A 17,685-nucleotide genomic window follows, 5' to 3' on the forward strand; every position below is an offset into this window, starting at 1 on the left:
CCCCTGAATGAACCCAGGTGTGAGGGGAGAGAAAAGTTCCAGCCCTCCTCCCCCAGGTGATTTATCCCTCACTCTTCCAGGCCTGGGGAGTGACTCATAGCCCTCAGCCACTTGGGCAGCCGGCCCAGCTCTTTTATTAATGTGCCGATGGTGGGAGGAATTGAGGCAGGGAGGAGGAGAGGAGGGAAATTGGGAAGAAGGGGTAAGGGAAGGATAAAACCAAGCTGGCTCATGGCCCCCACTTCAGGGGCCTGTATGCTAAAGCTCTTTAGCCGCACAGATGACAGTAAGCGGGGCGGAGGAGTAGCGAGCGGGTGAGAGGTGCCAAGCTCGGGCGCTTTATCTCGTTAGCAGCCTTAAATGCCATGCCGACGTGCCCTCCGATCTGTCATTCCTGCTATTGGTCTCTGAGGGATTTGAGAGGTGCTCTGCGAGTTAAGAGAGACATTTCCACCCTGCATTATGCTTAATGGGAGGTGGAGAGGCCAGGAGGCTTATGGGTACAGCAGGAGCTATCACGGCTGAAATGCCAATCGAAAAAACATTTTTCATATTGCAAGTTCAAACTCAGACAAAGTGAGCTAACCAGTGTTGGCCAGGAAACTTCTGCAGAGTGGAAAAGACAATGAGCTGCATGATTAAAACAGACTGCACTGACTCAACCCTCAATTCAAATGTAGGGTCATGACCAGAAAGATGAATAATAATCCCTTTTAGGATCTACAGCTTTGAACACTCTTCGACTTCATTATCATAAAACAAAGCACAAGTCAGTAAACTACTTTACACTGCATGTCACAATGTGAGATTTAGTTACATCTTTCTCTTAGTCTATATTCATATGCCTGGTCATAGCGCTACAATATAAGTCATCAACTGTCACATTTCGGAAATACAAGTATTTAAATTGGTTTCTTTGATCAAAAATGTTGTATTTCAGTTTGTTGGTTTGTAGACAGGTTGTAGCAGCAGTCATGTTGTGGGATATGCTCAAATCAAACTAGGTTTTACTACATGTTGTCTGACAATGACTAAAGGTAAACATGTTCTGGACTGCCAATCTCAAAGGCGATGCAAAAAGTCCTGGCATTATTACCTCACCCTGGCTACATCCTACTGCTTCCCCGATCTCTATGCAAGAACTCTGCATGTCTTTGCAGTAATAAGGCAATGAGTCAGAAAAACAGGAGATGACAGCACAACCTTTCAGGCAGTCTGTCCTTGAAGACAGTCGTGGTGTTGCACTCAAATCGTTGATACCCCAACTTTTTTCTACACAACTTTCTCACACCTGGCCAATGCTTGTGTATAGTGAGTGTGATTGTCGGATTGTCTGTTCCAGAAAGTTACAAAAAGACAGACAAAGTCACCCCCTCATTCCAAAAAGGGGTTTCAGGCACTGTTAGGCAATCTAACAACCACTTTGTCTGAAGCGTACTGAGGTCCTGACACTGTCAGAATTTTGACACAGCCTGCATTTAGTCTTTGAGTGAGATCTAGGACCGGTGTTCAGGATTGACAACCAAATATGTCACCACAATTCTCTTCTGATGGCCATCTTCTGTCTGTGCAAGTATATGCTATTAGTAGCAATTTTACATGGGGTGTCAGGAGGTTATTGCAGGGTGGTATGGAAGGGGACAATATGTGGGTGTCCCCAAATAAAAATACAATTTTACTTCTGTAGGTAAATGGATTCAACAAAATATGCTTACAATATTAAACTTATTTTACATTATGATGATACACACTTTCTAAATAATGGACCACAGCACTAATATATACCTGACCACTTACTACAGAATTAGCTGAATAGACTAGTTACATGTCAGTAACAGAGATATGTGAAATCCATAGATGAATGCAGACGATGGATTCTTTATTGATGGATCATCTATCCTAAGCAATGACATTTTGCTTTACTTTATTGTAAATATCGGTACATTTTCCTCCTCAGTGGCCAGGGCGGGTTCTAGGAGTCATGCATTGCACCCTCAGTTTAATTAATATCTTACACCCTCAGATGACATTTGAATAATAAATGCCAAGTGCAGCATTGGTATGTCTTGGCACACAGACATTGTGGGCGTCTCAGTGCAGACCTGCTACTGTGGTACATGTATGTGCAGTAGCACAATGTGCAAAAGGGCTGAGTGCAGGTGAATATAGATCTGTTGGTGATTATTAAATATTCTCTCAGCTAGTCACATCACTGCTGTCATAGCTCTGAAACAGTTGGGCCAATCACAGTTAAACGTGATAGCGACAGCTCAGCGAACGGAAAGTTTTTCTTCAGGAAGTGTCTGGATGGTTCAGAGCAGAGCATCACGACATGAATCACCACAAATGTGAAGGCAAAGACAGATGGAGTTGTTTTATTCATCAGTTAGTTATTATAATATTGATAAAAATAAAGAAATTGATTTGGTGAAGCTTTTTATATGATTATATTGCTATTTCAGTAATTATTATGTCTTACTTCGTACATGGTCACATACAGTAGTTTAATAGTTACTGCATTTGCTCTGCAATGTGTCCCAGGACTAAAACATGAGATGTTACATTTGCTAGAAAGGAAGTAGGAAAAGAGGATGATGAGCTGCTAACCCAATGTCTCCTTTAAAAAAAAGCAGAATATGGAGTTATAACCAACCAGTCTGATGTGTGTAGAATTGTGTGCGGTAGAACGTATGACTGTAGTGCCATCGTCATCATTCCGTTTGATTAACAGCTTAAATTTTTAAACTTTGAACAACTTAAGGCATTGTCAAGAAATATTAGGTGAACAGTGTGGCTAATTAATATTGTCATGAAATGACTAAGAAAATGATGAAATATCCTAAAAATGCCAAAATACACTAGAGGGGGTCTTTGGGGTGATAATTATTATACTGCTCTCAATATGAAGAACAAATGTATTCCTCTTCTCCCATTTTGTCATGTCTTCCCTCTGTGACTTTTGATTTTCACTCATTTTCACTGCACGCCTGTCCAACTACTCTGACCTACAGCAGTCAAGATGTGAAATGATCCCTTGTGTTAAAATCTATGTTTTTCATTACACTGTGGGAGCATGTGCTTAATAAATTACAATAAAACCACCAAATCAATCAAATTTCACACTGAGTGATATTTAGAGTAATTAATCCCCACATGGCTGATATATTCAGTCTGACAGTCAGGGATGCAGCAGCCTGTTGGTGTGCAGACTGTGTTAGAAGGGCAGTTTCATATTTGCTAATCAAACAAAAATAGCACTGATGTACAGCTGTTAGGCTACAGTCCTGACAACCCACTCCCTAAATGTGATGGATTCACACATAACTTTACAGTCTTGAACAATACAACAATGCACCTGCAGTTTTTGATATCTACTAAATTCAAAGCTCAAAATGACAAAGGCCCTGAAATGTTTCGATGAACTCCATTTTAGCTAGCAACTTCACCTTTGATTTAACGTTATGACTCTCGTTGTACAATAATTATATTCATTAATAACTTAATGTCATTTGAGTTAAATTGGTAGCCAGTGTGGGTGTCGATCAAAACGTGATCCGAAACGCCTACACAGTCTTGAGAAATGGTCTACATAGCAAACGGAGCTGTTTTTTGTTTATTTTAAAAAATGTTTTCTAATAGTTATGAACATTAATTTTCACTCAGATTTTTTCACTTTGATATCATGTATGAATTTCCAGAGGTTTGAAGTGACTGACAGTTTCTAATAAGAAATCACACAGATCAACTGGGATGCATTGTCACCATTCCCAACAAGCTCTGTATTAGACTCGCTACACAAGACTTGGATTGAACTGGGTCTGCTTTCAGTGCCAGACCATTTTCACACTGATGTCTGCCAGAAAATAGGCTCGTTTTTTTCCCAGGCAGACATTTCTCTCTTTCTCTCTCACTCTCAGAGAGCTAATTATTTCTCCCCCCGTTTAGAGCCAACTGTTTCTGTCATCTGTCTCAGTAATGACCTCTGCAAGATGTGCATGCATGCATGCATGCACACACTTCTCTCTCTCACACACAAACATACTCAAAGTACAAAAAACACACAAACACAAATACACACACACTTTTGCAGAGGAATCATGGATATACACAACATGGATACACATGCAACAGATCTTTCTATTATTAAGGATGCCTTCAAAGGTCAGGTGTGTAGAGGTGAGGCTGCAGATTGCAACCAACTGAATACTCCTCCCCTCCAACCTATGATGGCTACGAAACCCACGAAAACGCAAAAGCCTCTCTCTAGAGACAGTGATTGGTTTGTCTGTTCTGGGCTACTGTAGAAACACGACTTTGCAACATGGCGGCCTTTGTCAAAGAGAACCTGTTACCATGCAAGTATTATAAGAACTGGATACCGGACCGAAAATGACGCACATTTAATCCAACAAGAATTGCTTGGCTGGAGCACAAACCAAAAAAAGTTTCTAGCATCAGGGTTATGCGACCCACAAGTTCCCGCTCGGCCCATAGACTTTACCTTGTGATGACATCAATGATTTTTACAAATATAAAAGCTCAATGGATCGTCAACCCTCTCCATCAAAAAAAAGAAAGATTCATCACTGACCCTGTCTGCAGTTCGAGGTGTACTGTCAACAGTTTTACATATGTCTCTTTTACAAGGTTGGTATATGGGGAAAATGCTTTTTGGGTGACAGGGGGATTTTTTGCTGTAATACTGTGAGTGACCATTGGGAAAAATTGGCTGCAAGGCTAAGCAGGGGATTCCTATCCAGCTCCTATAATATATTGATGGGACCTGCCGTCTATATAGATATAAAGGTCTCATCCTAAGCATCTATAAGTGCCGGCTGCCAGCCAAACAGCCGACTACTCAAGTCCAGCCGGTTACTTTATTATACTCATTTTTGATTATAATAATATAGTTTTGATTAACAAGTTGCAATTCGCGTGTACATTTACGAGCACCGGCCTCCGCTTCAAAAAAAGGGAGTCTGATGATAGAGAAATCTGTCTGATGACATATTCTATATGAATGTGTGTGCTCAGCTGAGAGGTTCCTAGCAGAGAGTGGGGAAACATCTTCAGTGTTTGACAAAAATTAGCAAAATAATTGATGACAAAACACACTAAGAATTGCATTGATTACACAGACAGTGGATATCTGGAAAACACCAGAAAATACCAATGGCGGCAACTAGACAATTGCGGAGTAAGTTTTAAAAGTATTGCATTTTCAATTTACACCACAGAGACATTTATGGGCTTACTGAAAGAAAATATCATTAATATCAGTGTATATGATGGAATAGTGGAATAAGAATATGCTAAAGGTCTCTAAAATGTTTCTCCAGGGGAGCCACTGGCTGGATAATCTACATTCAAATGTCTAAGATAATGAAACACAACAATTCTTTTTTCATAGGAGTATACACTGATTAAAACATAATTATGAATATTATTTGACATTTCTGCCAAGTTCCACTAGATGGCACTACATTTTACATGCTGCACCTTTAAGTGCTTTTACTGATGGCCAGACTAAGGTTGTCTCTACTGAGCTACACATGGTAGTAAGTGGTGCTAAAACAACCAACATACCTGACTACAGTATTTTGATAATCAGTTTATTTATATTATATAAATTTATTTTTAAAGCAAATGCAAATACAATTTTTTTCTTCTCTTACATTTTGGCTGTCTCTTTCTTTTTCTTTTTGGATTTTGGATACTTGGTCAGGATTGTCATAGCAAAAAAAATAAATATATATATATATATAATAATTCAAAGACAATTGTGATGATTGACATATTGGACTGTTTGAAGATTTGCTGCTTCTTCTTTGGGTTTCATTTTGAACTATTCACTACCATTTTTAGACAAAACTATTCATTAATTACAGGGTGCAACTAATGATTATTTTGACGATTCATTTTCCAATATACATATGTTTCAGTTACTCATATGGTATGAAAAGAAATATTTGTTGTCCTGCTTGTTCTGTCCAAGTAAGATATTCAATTAAGAATGATACAAATCAGAGAAAATCCTCATATTTTAAAGGCTGGAAGCAGAATAACTGTTGGCAATACACACCACAATAACAAAGACCAAGACCCTGATGCTGTCTAATCGATCAGACCACACACACACACACACACACACACACACACAGTAAAATAGGTGCAATTTTCTAACCTAAACAAAAGGAACTAAGCACACTCAATAAACATGTATTTAATAGCAACCTTGCTACACAAGGTTTGAAAAACTGTCTGTAAAGATTACAGTTGACAGTTATGTTCTTTAGCTTTTCTGATAGGCTTTCCTTTATAATACCGTGTCAGGGTTTTTAATTTCTTTATATTTTCAGACACTTGTCGGTCAATACAAATCCACTTCTTATGCCTTTTGTCTCTTATTCACAAATGTCAGCCCTACTTTGCCTTCATATAAATCCTCATGGTTCATATGTTGCTTTTCCCATGAATCGTCAGTCTACATGTATTCCTTGAAAAAGAAATGGTGAAAATAAAGTAAGCACCTCTCCGGGAGCTTTGGCTTCTTCCCCACAGACCAAGAATGTGCAACTTAGGTTAATTGGTCACTCTAAAATTGCCCGTAAGTGTGAATGTGAATGTGAATGTTTGTTTGTCTAGTCTATGTTAGCCCTGTGATGGACTGGCAACCTGTCCAGGGTGTAGCCTGCCTCTCACCCAATGACACTCGCTCCAGCCCCCCCGCGACCCTCTAGAGGTTAAGCGGGGGGGGGGCAAAGTAAATGGATGAAAGGGATTGGTTTACATGTAAAATATTGATTTTGTATACTAATGGTTCTTTAAATGAATGTTGGTGAATAAATGTAAATCTTTTGTCTCTAAATTTCAGGGTATGTTTTTGCCTCATAAAGGTAAATGGCATGTTAGGTACCCTTTTAGGTACAATCCTGAGCTTTAAGTTCTGTGTGTGTATAGCTCACCCTCTCCACACTCAAGATGAACATGATTGTCTCAGAAAACTCTTAAATCTGACAACAATTAAATCTACTGACTAAATTCTAGGTCTAACATTGAGGTCTGAAGTTTTAAGGCTGAAATTCAAATGATGAACTTCTACAAACTTTCTTCATGTCAATAATAATCAGGAGATGTTTTATAACTCGACTCTGAATGTTCATGAAGATTTTGGCATAATGACGGCCTGTATTATGCTCTCCTCCAGAACCGTAAGGATCATCTTTGACTCTCATTTGAATTTTAAAAATTGTAAAACAGTGTGAGGGGTTATGCAAAGTTTGACACATTTATCTGCTGAAGAGGGAAAGTTTAAGATGGTGTGCATACAAGCAGGATTTTAAGACATCACAACTAGTTTGGAGCCAATTTTGATCAAGTGCACAAGTTACACAAGAGTGATGTGTAAAACTTGAAGTCTCCAGTGGCCAAACAGAACAGAGGTTATGGTTAAATAGGAGACATCTTGTATCCAGCAAGAAAACTTTTGAAATAAAAATACTTCCATATGCATAGATCAGGAATTTTTCAGTGCAAATTTCAGAATATTTTACAATGTAAGTGTACATTTATCAGACACAAAGTATTATATGTAACTATGTTTATATGTCTGGTGGGATCTTAAAAGATTTCTACATCCAGTATGTTCTTGTCCACAGTTAAAATGACTGAACCCGCTAGATGCAGCATCATGTACTTCTATGGGGTTATTAAATATTTTAGTACAACCCATTAAAGAACACTGCAATAGATATACATTGCAAAGAGACACAAAAACCCCTATATGACCTGAACGCATAGGAATAGGAGAAACTGTTTATTTTGAATGACCTTTCTTTTTCTTTTTTCTCACCTGGTTGTCAAACTTCAGAGACTGTGTGCCCACGAGAAAACGGATGGCATCGGTTTCAGCTGTCTGGGCGGTGAGTGCTCGTGCCTGCAAAGTGGATACAAGGAAACATGACAACATATGTTCAATTTATAGAGCAGAAAAAATAACACTTTCTACAATAGGCTATTGCAAAGACCTGATATCTATCACAACTTATTCAACAGACTAGACTAACAGCTACAGTTTTAGAATATAATAGCAATCACTAGAAAGCAATAGTAAATAGTATTTCTTTGTAAAGCACTTAGGTAAATAGTAATGACAGTGCAGCAGCACCTATTTCTGTGAACTGTAAACAGGATACAAATAGTAGTAGTTAGCTGAGATACATATTAAATGGTGAAAAACAAACAAACATATAGTAAGTGCTTTTGTATATACAGCCTATTCAGGTACATAATAGTGAGTGGAATGTATTGCACATGTTGTATTTTTGACTTAAAATACAATAAATATGTATAATGTGTAGGTTCAGTGGGTATTATAGTGTTTCAGGGTGTTGCACAGTGTCTGAATTAAATGTCAAACAGGGTGAACGTACCTGAAATTCTAGTCCATAAATGACAGGAGCGTCGTCCTCCATTTTAGCAGTCCGGCGTCAAAGTTGTTCTTTCTTATTATTCCAAAAAAAAAGCGTCACCTCACGAAACACTTCAAATGTATATATTGTGGACACGTACTGCCCAAAACACAACAGTCAGTCAGTCAGTCAGTCTGTGCTGCACTTCCGCGATTTTAAAAATCTACTTAATACACAGTCATGTCTACAACACGTAACTGTCGTCGTGCAACGTTGTGTGCGTTTTTAAAAGTGCGTAAAATCCTGTCGAGAATACCGTAAGCTTCGGTGGCGTGAAATTTGTCAGCTGCGAAGTGCCGTAGTTTTCTCTGTGTGTGTCCGTGTAGCCGCGCATGCGCAGTAGAGTTGTATCTGTCGCTGCAGTAAGGTAAGGAAACATAATCTTGTGTGTGTACTCTCCACTTTATCACTTGTTGTCTGTCATTGTGTTGTGATAAAGGTAGCTTGGTAGTGTTGTGTGCCTTTTAAAGTATGAGCTGCCATTAGCGAAGCATTGAATTTGACACTTGTAATCGGCTGCTCGGCTCGCCCACAGTAGCTAGCCCGGCTAAAGTAGCGTTAGCAGAGTAGCGGTGTTTCGGCTTAACGAGTGACCGTGTTAACTGGTGACTTTTGGCCCAATAGTTGTGACGGCAGGTGTTGAAAACACGAACACAACACCTAGCTTAGGTGTCTTCATAAAAGCCTTGAATTATAGTTTAATTAATTTTAATGACGTGCTCGTCTATGCTCACTTCTTGTAACGTTTCCTATGATGTAGGAAACACAACGTAAGATAGTATTTAAGTTGGCAGTGCAGTTATAGCCTTTCTTGGGATTTTATATTGTTATTCTCAATCGGAAAGTGACCCATTATTCAACCAGTTAACCTGTATAATACTGTCAAACCCCTCATTAGACGCTAGCTGCTCTGTTTATCTATATTTGGTGAATGCTTCATGTTGACGACACCGTTTGGTTTACATGTTTACAAAAAGGGGCAGACGAATACTGTATTAAACAGTCAATTAAAGATAATGTAACACTTTTAAGCTTTTTGACAACTTGTGTCACTACGACAAACATTGACGCATTTGACTGAAAGTCACCAGTTAACACGGTCACTCGTTAAACCAAAACACCGGTACCAAATGGCAGCTGTCCTTTAAACCAAGTAATGGCTCTTTCCTTACTGTGACAGCATTAAGAGCATGAAGAAGCTGTGATACAAGAAGTACAGTTTACTTACAATAACAGGAGGTGACCCAGAAAGCTACGCACACATTTAAATGAGTGTTATTATTACATTTAAATAGTAATACTATGCAACGCTGTGTTTTCATTGTCCAGAGCAGTATGATGGATAGTGAGGAGGCTCCTGCTCAACGGCCGGTCACCTTGGATATCACAGTGGAGGATGTAACTAAGGGAGCTCTGTCCCCAGACCCTCCGGAGGCAACCACCAGTCAGACCCCTTCCAGAGACCTGCCCCAGGAAGACAGCATCGACCTGGGCGGCGAGTTCGCCACGCCCCAGGAGGACAGCAGCGCCACTCCCTCTGAGAGCCTGATGGACAAGCTCAACGACCAAATGATGGAGAGCGTCATGATCTCCGACTCGCCTAATAACAGCGAGGAGGACGATGTGGCTCCCATCGACTCTATTCTGGACGGGGTAGAAGAAGAGGAGAATGCAGAAGATGCCGCGAGTGACAAGGGAGAACAAAGTGAGATAGGACAGAATACGACTGAGATTAAAGTTTCAGTGGAGGAGCAGAAGGAAAAAGATCCTGAGGCCAAAGTTGAAGAGGACAGAAAGGAGGGGGCCGACACACTAGAGGAAGTTACAGCCATTGTTTCGCCTCAGGATGACACACAGAGCCCAGATGATGTTATAAGTGAGGAACCAGCACCATCCAAAGAGACAAGCCCAAAAGAGGGGCCCGTGCCGGTATGTACCATATTCAGCCAGGCCAACCAGCCCAAGTCTCTGGTGCCTGATGGCTTCCAGCCCACACTGATCAAGTCCCCCAGCTTTAGCATGGGGAGCGGAGGGGGGCACGACGAAGCGGTGACCCCCAGCAAGTTGACGGCTCCGCTCGTGTGCCAGCCCAGCCCCAGCCTCAGCAAGTTCTTCACTGACAACGGACAGACAAATCCAGCCTCCGACTTCTTTGACTCCTTTACCGTCCCCTCCAATTTTATCTCCGTTTCTAACCCCAACGCAGAGATCCCTCCCGGCACCAGCTCAGCACCCATAGCCACCACCCCCGAGCGCCAACTCTCTTCCACCTCCTCCTCCATCTCCACCCCTGGAGGAACTTTGGACTCTAGTGCTCCCACACCTAGCTCAGTGTTCCCTGCTCCCACCGAATCAATGGCCAATCCCCAACCTCCTCCACCCCAAGCAACCCCAGCTCCAACTCAACCCCCCGTCCCGGCTCCAGCTCCAGCCCCTCAGCCGCAGCCTTTCAACCAGCTCCAGGCTGTGTTCTCAGGCAGTGACGACCCATTCGCAACAGCGCTGAGCCTGAGCGAGGTGGACAGGCGCCATGATGCCTGGCTGCCGTCCGAGGAGACCAGGAAGGTGTTGATCTCTGTGGCCACCCAGCAGTACAGCGCAGCATACGTAGAGAGCAGCAGGCTCACCATGCCTGGCCTCAAGTTTGACAACCTGCAGGTAGGACAGCAAAATGCCCTGACAGCACTGTGTCATTCAAAACTGTACAAATGGTCCAGATGTTTGTTTGTTTTTTCTCAAGCTGAAACAATTAGTCAATTAATTGATTAGGCCATCAGAAAATGAACTGGCAACAATTTGAATAATTGATTAATCATATACAATTAATGAAAAATTGCCTTTTTTGTAGCTTCTCAAGTGTTATTTCTGTTTTTCTCACTCTCTTCTGTGATAATATATAGAATATTTTGGGGTTTTGGACTGTAAAACTTACAAAAGAAATATTTAGAATGTCACCTGTGAATTTAGAAAATTGTGATGGAAATTTTTGGGGCATTTTCACCATTCTCTAACCTTTTTATAAACCAAATATTTATCGGGAAAAGAATCAACAGATTTAGACTAGATGATTTTTGAAACTAGTCAAATACTTAGTGAGAACACTTAAGCCGGCAGCTGCAAAACAGGCTGCAATGTAATCCTTTGGGGTAATTGCACCCATCAAAGTACACCCTACCAAAAGTGCATGTATTGTATTTGCCACTGACAGGCTCAGATTGTTAAAGTGTCTGACAATGAAAGTAAACACAGGAACTAGCCGTCTGTAGCGTATATAAATATAAATGAAATCTAAATTGTGAAAAATGTATAACACATTTCCTCTAATAAAGGACACTTGTTAGGGCTGTGCAACATGACGAAAATGTCCATTTCATTATCAGGATATAAAATAGACCTAATTTCTCAATGGTGCGACTAAAAAAAATCTGAGGTCGCACCGGTGCGACCAGCTGTTCGAGGAAAAAAAATCTCTGCGACTCTGAAAGTCTCCCTGTGGTTCAACCTTCAACAACAGACATACATTAGGCCCATATCGTGGTCTAAACTAATCAGAGATAGTGAAGGGCGGGTCCCCCCCTCTGATTGGCCGTGGTCCAGATATTCCTGTGTGTAATACGTGTGCTGCAGTCAGACAGAGAGAGTGGATGTACAGTGCATGTAGCCGCAGATGACAAAATGAAAAGAACGATTGACAATTTTTTCGTGAAGAATGTTAAGTTAAAGCCTGATCCGTCCGAAAATCATAACGAATGGTCTGACACGGAGCCATCAACCTCCCAGGTTATGTCAAGCCCTAGTCAGGAGACGGCATCAGATAATGAGCCACATACGATCGACTCCGTATGGAAGCCCATTTCCCCAACTGTGATGTAAAAAAAAAAGATCCTGTATAATACCTGTATAATGACTAGGCGCACCAGTGCAACCAGTGAAAAAAGATTTAACAGAACAAACAGAAGCAGAACAGAAAACAAGCAAACTTCATACTAAAATATGAGCAAATAGAATCATCAAACAGGGAATTAAAATTAAAGGCCTCTCTCTAATATAAGTCTGCTTCTAATAAAGGCCTGGGCCACTATTAGAGGAATGAAGGGTAAATGAGAAAACATGATTTTTCAACAAATTTTAATCAGTTAAAAGATTAAAATATAGGTAGAATATTTGACAGTTGAATAAGAAAAACACTGCATCACAACTTTGTTGACATAATAAATCCTTTAAAAAATAATTAAAAGTAAAAGACAGTAAAATTATGAAATATACTGGTACAGTTCTGTTGTCTCCTTTTTTGCATTACTCAGTATCTGTGTGTGTTTTTGCTGCAGGGCGACGCTGTAAAAGACCTGATGCTCCGTTTCTTGGGCGAGCAGGCAGCCATGAAGCGTCAGGTCCTCAACGCCAACTCCGTGGAGCAGTCCTTCACGGGCCTCAAACAGCTCATCGTAAGTCACCCGCTGCACTCTTCTCCCTCTCTGTGACTAATTTGTAAATGTTGGTTTCCGAGGGTCACGCCATCATTCACCGCTCAACGATATCCTGATCGTCTGTTGGGACAGTTGGGTTATTTTTACATATTTTTGGCTTCTGATTCAGGTCGCTTTCTGCGCGCACTACCTCACTTTTCTGAAGGTAAATGACAAAAATCACTGGTAGGTTACCGCAGCTCAACACCCTGTCGTCTCGGCAGCTCGTCTGACCTTTCGACAGTCATCCCGTACAGTCAGTGACTCTAATGAAACTGTCGGGGCGCTCGGGCCTCAGATGACTTAAAAGCAGTGAATCGCATTTGTCTTGTTACTCTTCACACACCTCCCTGATTCCTCTCGCCAAGCATAAAAACTCGGGTCTCCCTATGTGACCTCGCAACTCTCACCCCCCCTCCCACCCCCAGAACAGCCATCTATCCATCTCTCTCTATCTCTTTTTCTGACCCACAAATGACCCTGAGAGACAGTTGTTATTTAAAACATATGCACAGCAGCAGACAGTGTGATGGAGAGAAGAGGGATGGGGGGGAAAGTGGAAGGGAGGGAGGGGTGGAGTGGAGAGATGGAGAGGTGGAGATCCACTTGGCTCACAAGTTCTTTTCTCCTGCTGTGCCCATGTATTATGCATGGGACTGCTGTGCATATTTCAAGGGCCTTCTGGACTCGGTGTATATACACACACACACACACACACACAAACACACACACGATGGTACTTTCAGCTTGCAGTCAATTACAATATATGGTGGAGGTGCGTGTGTGTGTGTGCGTGTGCGTGTGTGTAAGAGGATCAGAAGCTGTCTGCCAATTGGTGTGGGTGGCTCCCTGGAGCAAGAGGCAAAAGACAGGAGAGAGAGACGGTGAGCCAGAGAGGTAACACAGGCCTACAGCAGAGATGTCAAGAAATGACAAGCAAAATAAGAGAAAGCAGTGTTATGTGAGTGAGATATGAAGGGTAGAAGAGGGGCTTCACCTGGCCCCAAAGCACACACACACACACACACACACACACACACACACACACAAGGCCACACACTTTACTTTGGAATAGTTAGGCCAGCTACATGTCAGAATCTCTAGACAGCTCCCCATTAGATTTTTTTGATGAAGCCCATTTTCACAAATATTCAAATATTAATACTTAGTCCTGTCTAAATGCCCAGCCTCAGTTAAAATGAGATGTAGCGATAAAGAATTCATGAGTGAGGCAGGATTCTGTGTCACCGGACAACCGCGCTACACATCTTGATGCTACTCTACTCGCTTTTTTTTGTTGAGTCATTCAGAGAGCTTCAGTGTCCCGCTTTGTCCTCGACCAAGTCAGTCTTAAGAAGTCAAACTTCACATGAATTACCTGAACTGTCTCATGTGCCAACACCGGAACCCCGCTGCAGCTGCATGCAGGTTTAATACGGTTAGCTTTAGCTACTAGCAGCTGCTACTACCTATAGCATGCTCATTTTCTGTTAATCAACTAATTGATATAACCTTCAATTCAAATTTTTTTTGCCACATTTTCAGCAGAAACAAGTAGTGAACACAACACAAAGTAGACATGGTTATGGAGTAAAGGCTAAATGCAAAGATCGGTCTCTTGATTTCAAGAATCAATACTGGATCATGGTGATTAATCAGAAATCCAGTACTAGTTTTGAGTCAAATGTTTCAACAGTGACAGGACAGATTGCTGCCAAATTTGGTACACATGTTCACATCCCTCTCAGGATGAATTGTCATCCCTTTAATAATCCTTTTAATAAAACATTTCTTCTGGTTCCATTATCAGGTCAAAATTTCAGTTTCAGTATCTAACAAAAAAACTGCAAAACTTCTGTCAGCGTCAGTTGTACTTTATTTTTAGTATTAATGAGCAAATGTTAACATGCTAAGATGCTTAAATAAGACTGCAAACACGCTAAATATTCTAACTGGTACACATCAGCATGTTAACATTTTCATTCTCACTCTGTATCAATGACTGTAGACTCTTATAACCATAAAAATGTGAGCATCCACACTTATGAAGCCTAAAATATTCACTAATTGTGTCTTTTTTTCCACATTATAATGGAAAACAAAGTTTCAGCATCCTTGTATAATAAAGAAAGACAAACATATCTAAAGAAATTACCTCTTGGTGCATTCTGCTCTATTTTACAGTGCGTAAATGAGAGAGGGGCGCAGCTGCATTAAAATAAATAAATATAAGTAAATAAAGTCATCAGTCAGTTTCCATAATTAAGATGATATTTGCAGGTTTTGAAGTTTTACTGTAAATGTCAGGCTGGGTGCAGATTTTGTCGGAGATCAATGTTTCTTGATTCATCAAATCGCTCTGAAAGTGATCCCAACGATATCGTTCACCACTGTTGTTATGGTTACAGTTGTGGTGTGGACTCTACCATCCACTTTAGTTAGAAGTGTCATGTTGTAAACAGACCTTTACTTTTGTTTGCTTACATGTAAGTCCTCTGAAGCACTTGATTACTGTTAAACGGATCAATATTTTAATTGAATGTAGTCAAACCAATTCACATAAACACACATAAATATACAGTGTCTAATATCTCATTCTAAATGGCATTACAAATATCTAGAAACATCTTAGACTTGCCTTGATGAATGTCTAGACACCGTAACATTAGTACAGCGTGATGTCCCTCCCCCATGACATCACCAAAGGCTTTTTTCTTTTCTTTTCTTTTTTTTTTTTTAGAGCAGGAAAACCTGTATAATGCGATACATGTGATCCTTGACAGAAAAAAATCCTCTTTTCACTCGCCTCTTCTTCTCCGGGAGCTCAAGAGTCAGCCACACAGATTCAGCGTCTCGTTCAACAACACTTTAATAAAGCAGATGATTGGCGACTCGCTCAGGGGCCTCCAGCTGAAGGACAGCTTCTCCACTCCCTCCCCATTTCCCACCACCACCACCGCCGCTGCTGCAGCCGAGCCGAAAAATCCTGCTCCCTAATGATGAGGAGCACGGCATTGGTCTTGATCAGAGCACCCCCACCACCCCCTCCTCCCTTCCGCTGACATAATAATCATCGACTGAGTCACTCCCACTGATGAATGGATCAGACACCATCTGCCTTCTCCATCTACTACCATCTACTCTACATTTCACATGATTTACTTACCAATAAATTATGAAATCTCCAAACTTCTCTAAGATCAAACAAACTCGTGGATCAAAGCTGTCGTTAGGTGATGTCGCTCGCTAAGCTGGGGAGGGGAGGCTGAAATTGAGAAAATGGGACAAAAACACACACACACACACACACACACTCTCTCTTTCTCTCTCTCTCTTTCTCTCTCTCTCTCTCTCTCTCTCTCTCTCTCTCTTATTCATAAACACACACGCACACACACACACACATAGAGAGAAGTGGAAATGTCAGTAAGCTTGTGGCCATTAAAAGTGTAGCCAGCTGAAGCTCGACGCTCCTCAAGACTTCTGATCAATCACTCTGAATCTGCTCCAGCTGATCTGTTTTCCTTTCACATGTGAGTAAATGTGTGTGTGTGTGTGTGGTTGTATTGACATGTCAGGGCTATCAGGTACATGTGTGTATTCTCTGTTTTGTCTTTGTCGTCAGCTGTGATCATCCTTTGCGTGTTGCCTTTTTTGCACGGATGAAGTGAAGTAGTATTCGCCCCACAGAGCTTTATTCTACCATGTGGCATCGTTCTGCGTGTGCGTGTGTGTTGCCAAACTCTCCTATGAGCTGGCAGAATGAGTCATGCTGCAGAGCCAGAGTGCGACTGCACCCACTGCCACTGCACAAACTCTCCTTTCTTCATACATACACTCACACACACACATGTGCACCCTATCACCCACACACACACTCTCAATACACTCACAACATTAGCAGAGCCTTCAGAAGAAGAGTCTCTCTCTCTCTTTGTCTCTTTGTATGTGTCTGTCTCTCATCATTTGGTGTATATGGATATTCACCAGCGAGTACCCATCAGGCACTCTGCAGGAGAGCTGCCATTACACACATAGAAACACTCTCAGCACTGCTTTCTGATGAATCTTCATGCTTTCATTAGCCTATCTGTAGCACAGAGATCCACTGCTGAGGAGGACTCAGTCTTTGGAAATATTTTTATCACAGCACCATGACTTCTGCTTTTATTTCTTTATAAAGAACAAGTCAATAATTCATTCTGCCTGTAAAAGGAAAAAAAACAACTAATGCTTATTTTCATCACAAACTAATATAGTCCTGTCACAATAACTACTTTTCTTGTCATTTAAAGATAATTTTATACCACTGATACCTGGCTGACAGATCCTACTCACATCCCAGTTTGATTTTTGGTCTCCCTAAATAATACCAGAGTGAGAGTAAGTGATAACATGGAAAACTAGGATGACCACCAAGGAATGTATTGCTGCATATAGTTTTGACAGTTTCTAATCAAAGCGTTGATAATCCAGTTGAATTCAGTCTCTTTGTCAACCCAGTCAACAAAATGAGACCATTGTTCACTCTCGTCCCAGGTTTTCCCCATCACTTTCCATACACTGGCTGGATCGGTTTATTCTTTAAAAATTTCAGTTGTTTGATGAATTTTGCATTTACTCATTTTCTTGTTCTAAGAGACAGCGTGTGTCTGAATAGTGTTCAGTTTACCCTCTGGAGGAAATGTTGAAACAGAATTTAAGCTTGTACAACACAATATGGTATAAATATTGAATACTTTTTTTTT

General features: G+C 41.0%; 2 protein-coding genes across 2 annotated transcripts in view; one reads left to right on the plus strand and one right to left on the minus strand.

Annotated features, from left to right (window-relative positions):
- The window catches only part of eipr1 (EARP complex and GARP complex interacting protein 1), a 69,011-nt gene extending 60,407 nt beyond the window's left edge, over window positions 1-8,604 (minus strand). Inside the window, exons 1-2 of the mRNA XM_062439873.1 lie at window positions 8,433-8,604; window positions 7,853-7,936 (exon numbers count right to left, since the gene is read on the minus strand). Of these exons, the coding sequence (XP_062295857.1) occupies window positions 7,853-7,936; window positions 8,433-8,474 (126 nt within the window). The 5' untranslated portion in view covers window positions 8,475-8,604. The remainder of the gene's footprint in view (window positions 1-7,852; window positions 7,937-8,432) is intronic.
- A 193-nt stretch (window positions 8,605-8,797) lies between these two features.
- trappc12 (trafficking protein particle complex subunit 12) overlaps window positions 8,798-17,685 on the plus strand; it is a 38,262-nt gene continuing 29,374 nt past the window's right edge. The window contains exons 1-3 of the mRNA XM_062439875.1: window positions 8,798-8,838; window positions 9,801-11,129; window positions 12,800-12,916. Coding sequence (XP_062295859.1) covers window positions 9,807-11,129; window positions 12,800-12,916 — 1,440 coding nt within the window. The 5' untranslated portion in view covers window positions 8,798-8,838; window positions 9,801-9,806. The remainder of the gene's footprint in view (window positions 8,839-9,800; window positions 11,130-12,799; window positions 12,917-17,685) is intronic.

This window comes from Scomber scombrus, chromosome 19, assembly GCF_963691925.1.
Source record: "Scomber scombrus chromosome 19, fScoSco1.1, whole genome shotgun sequence".
NCBI lineage: Eukaryota > Metazoa > Chordata > Actinopteri > Scombriformes > Scombridae > Scomber > Scomber scombrus.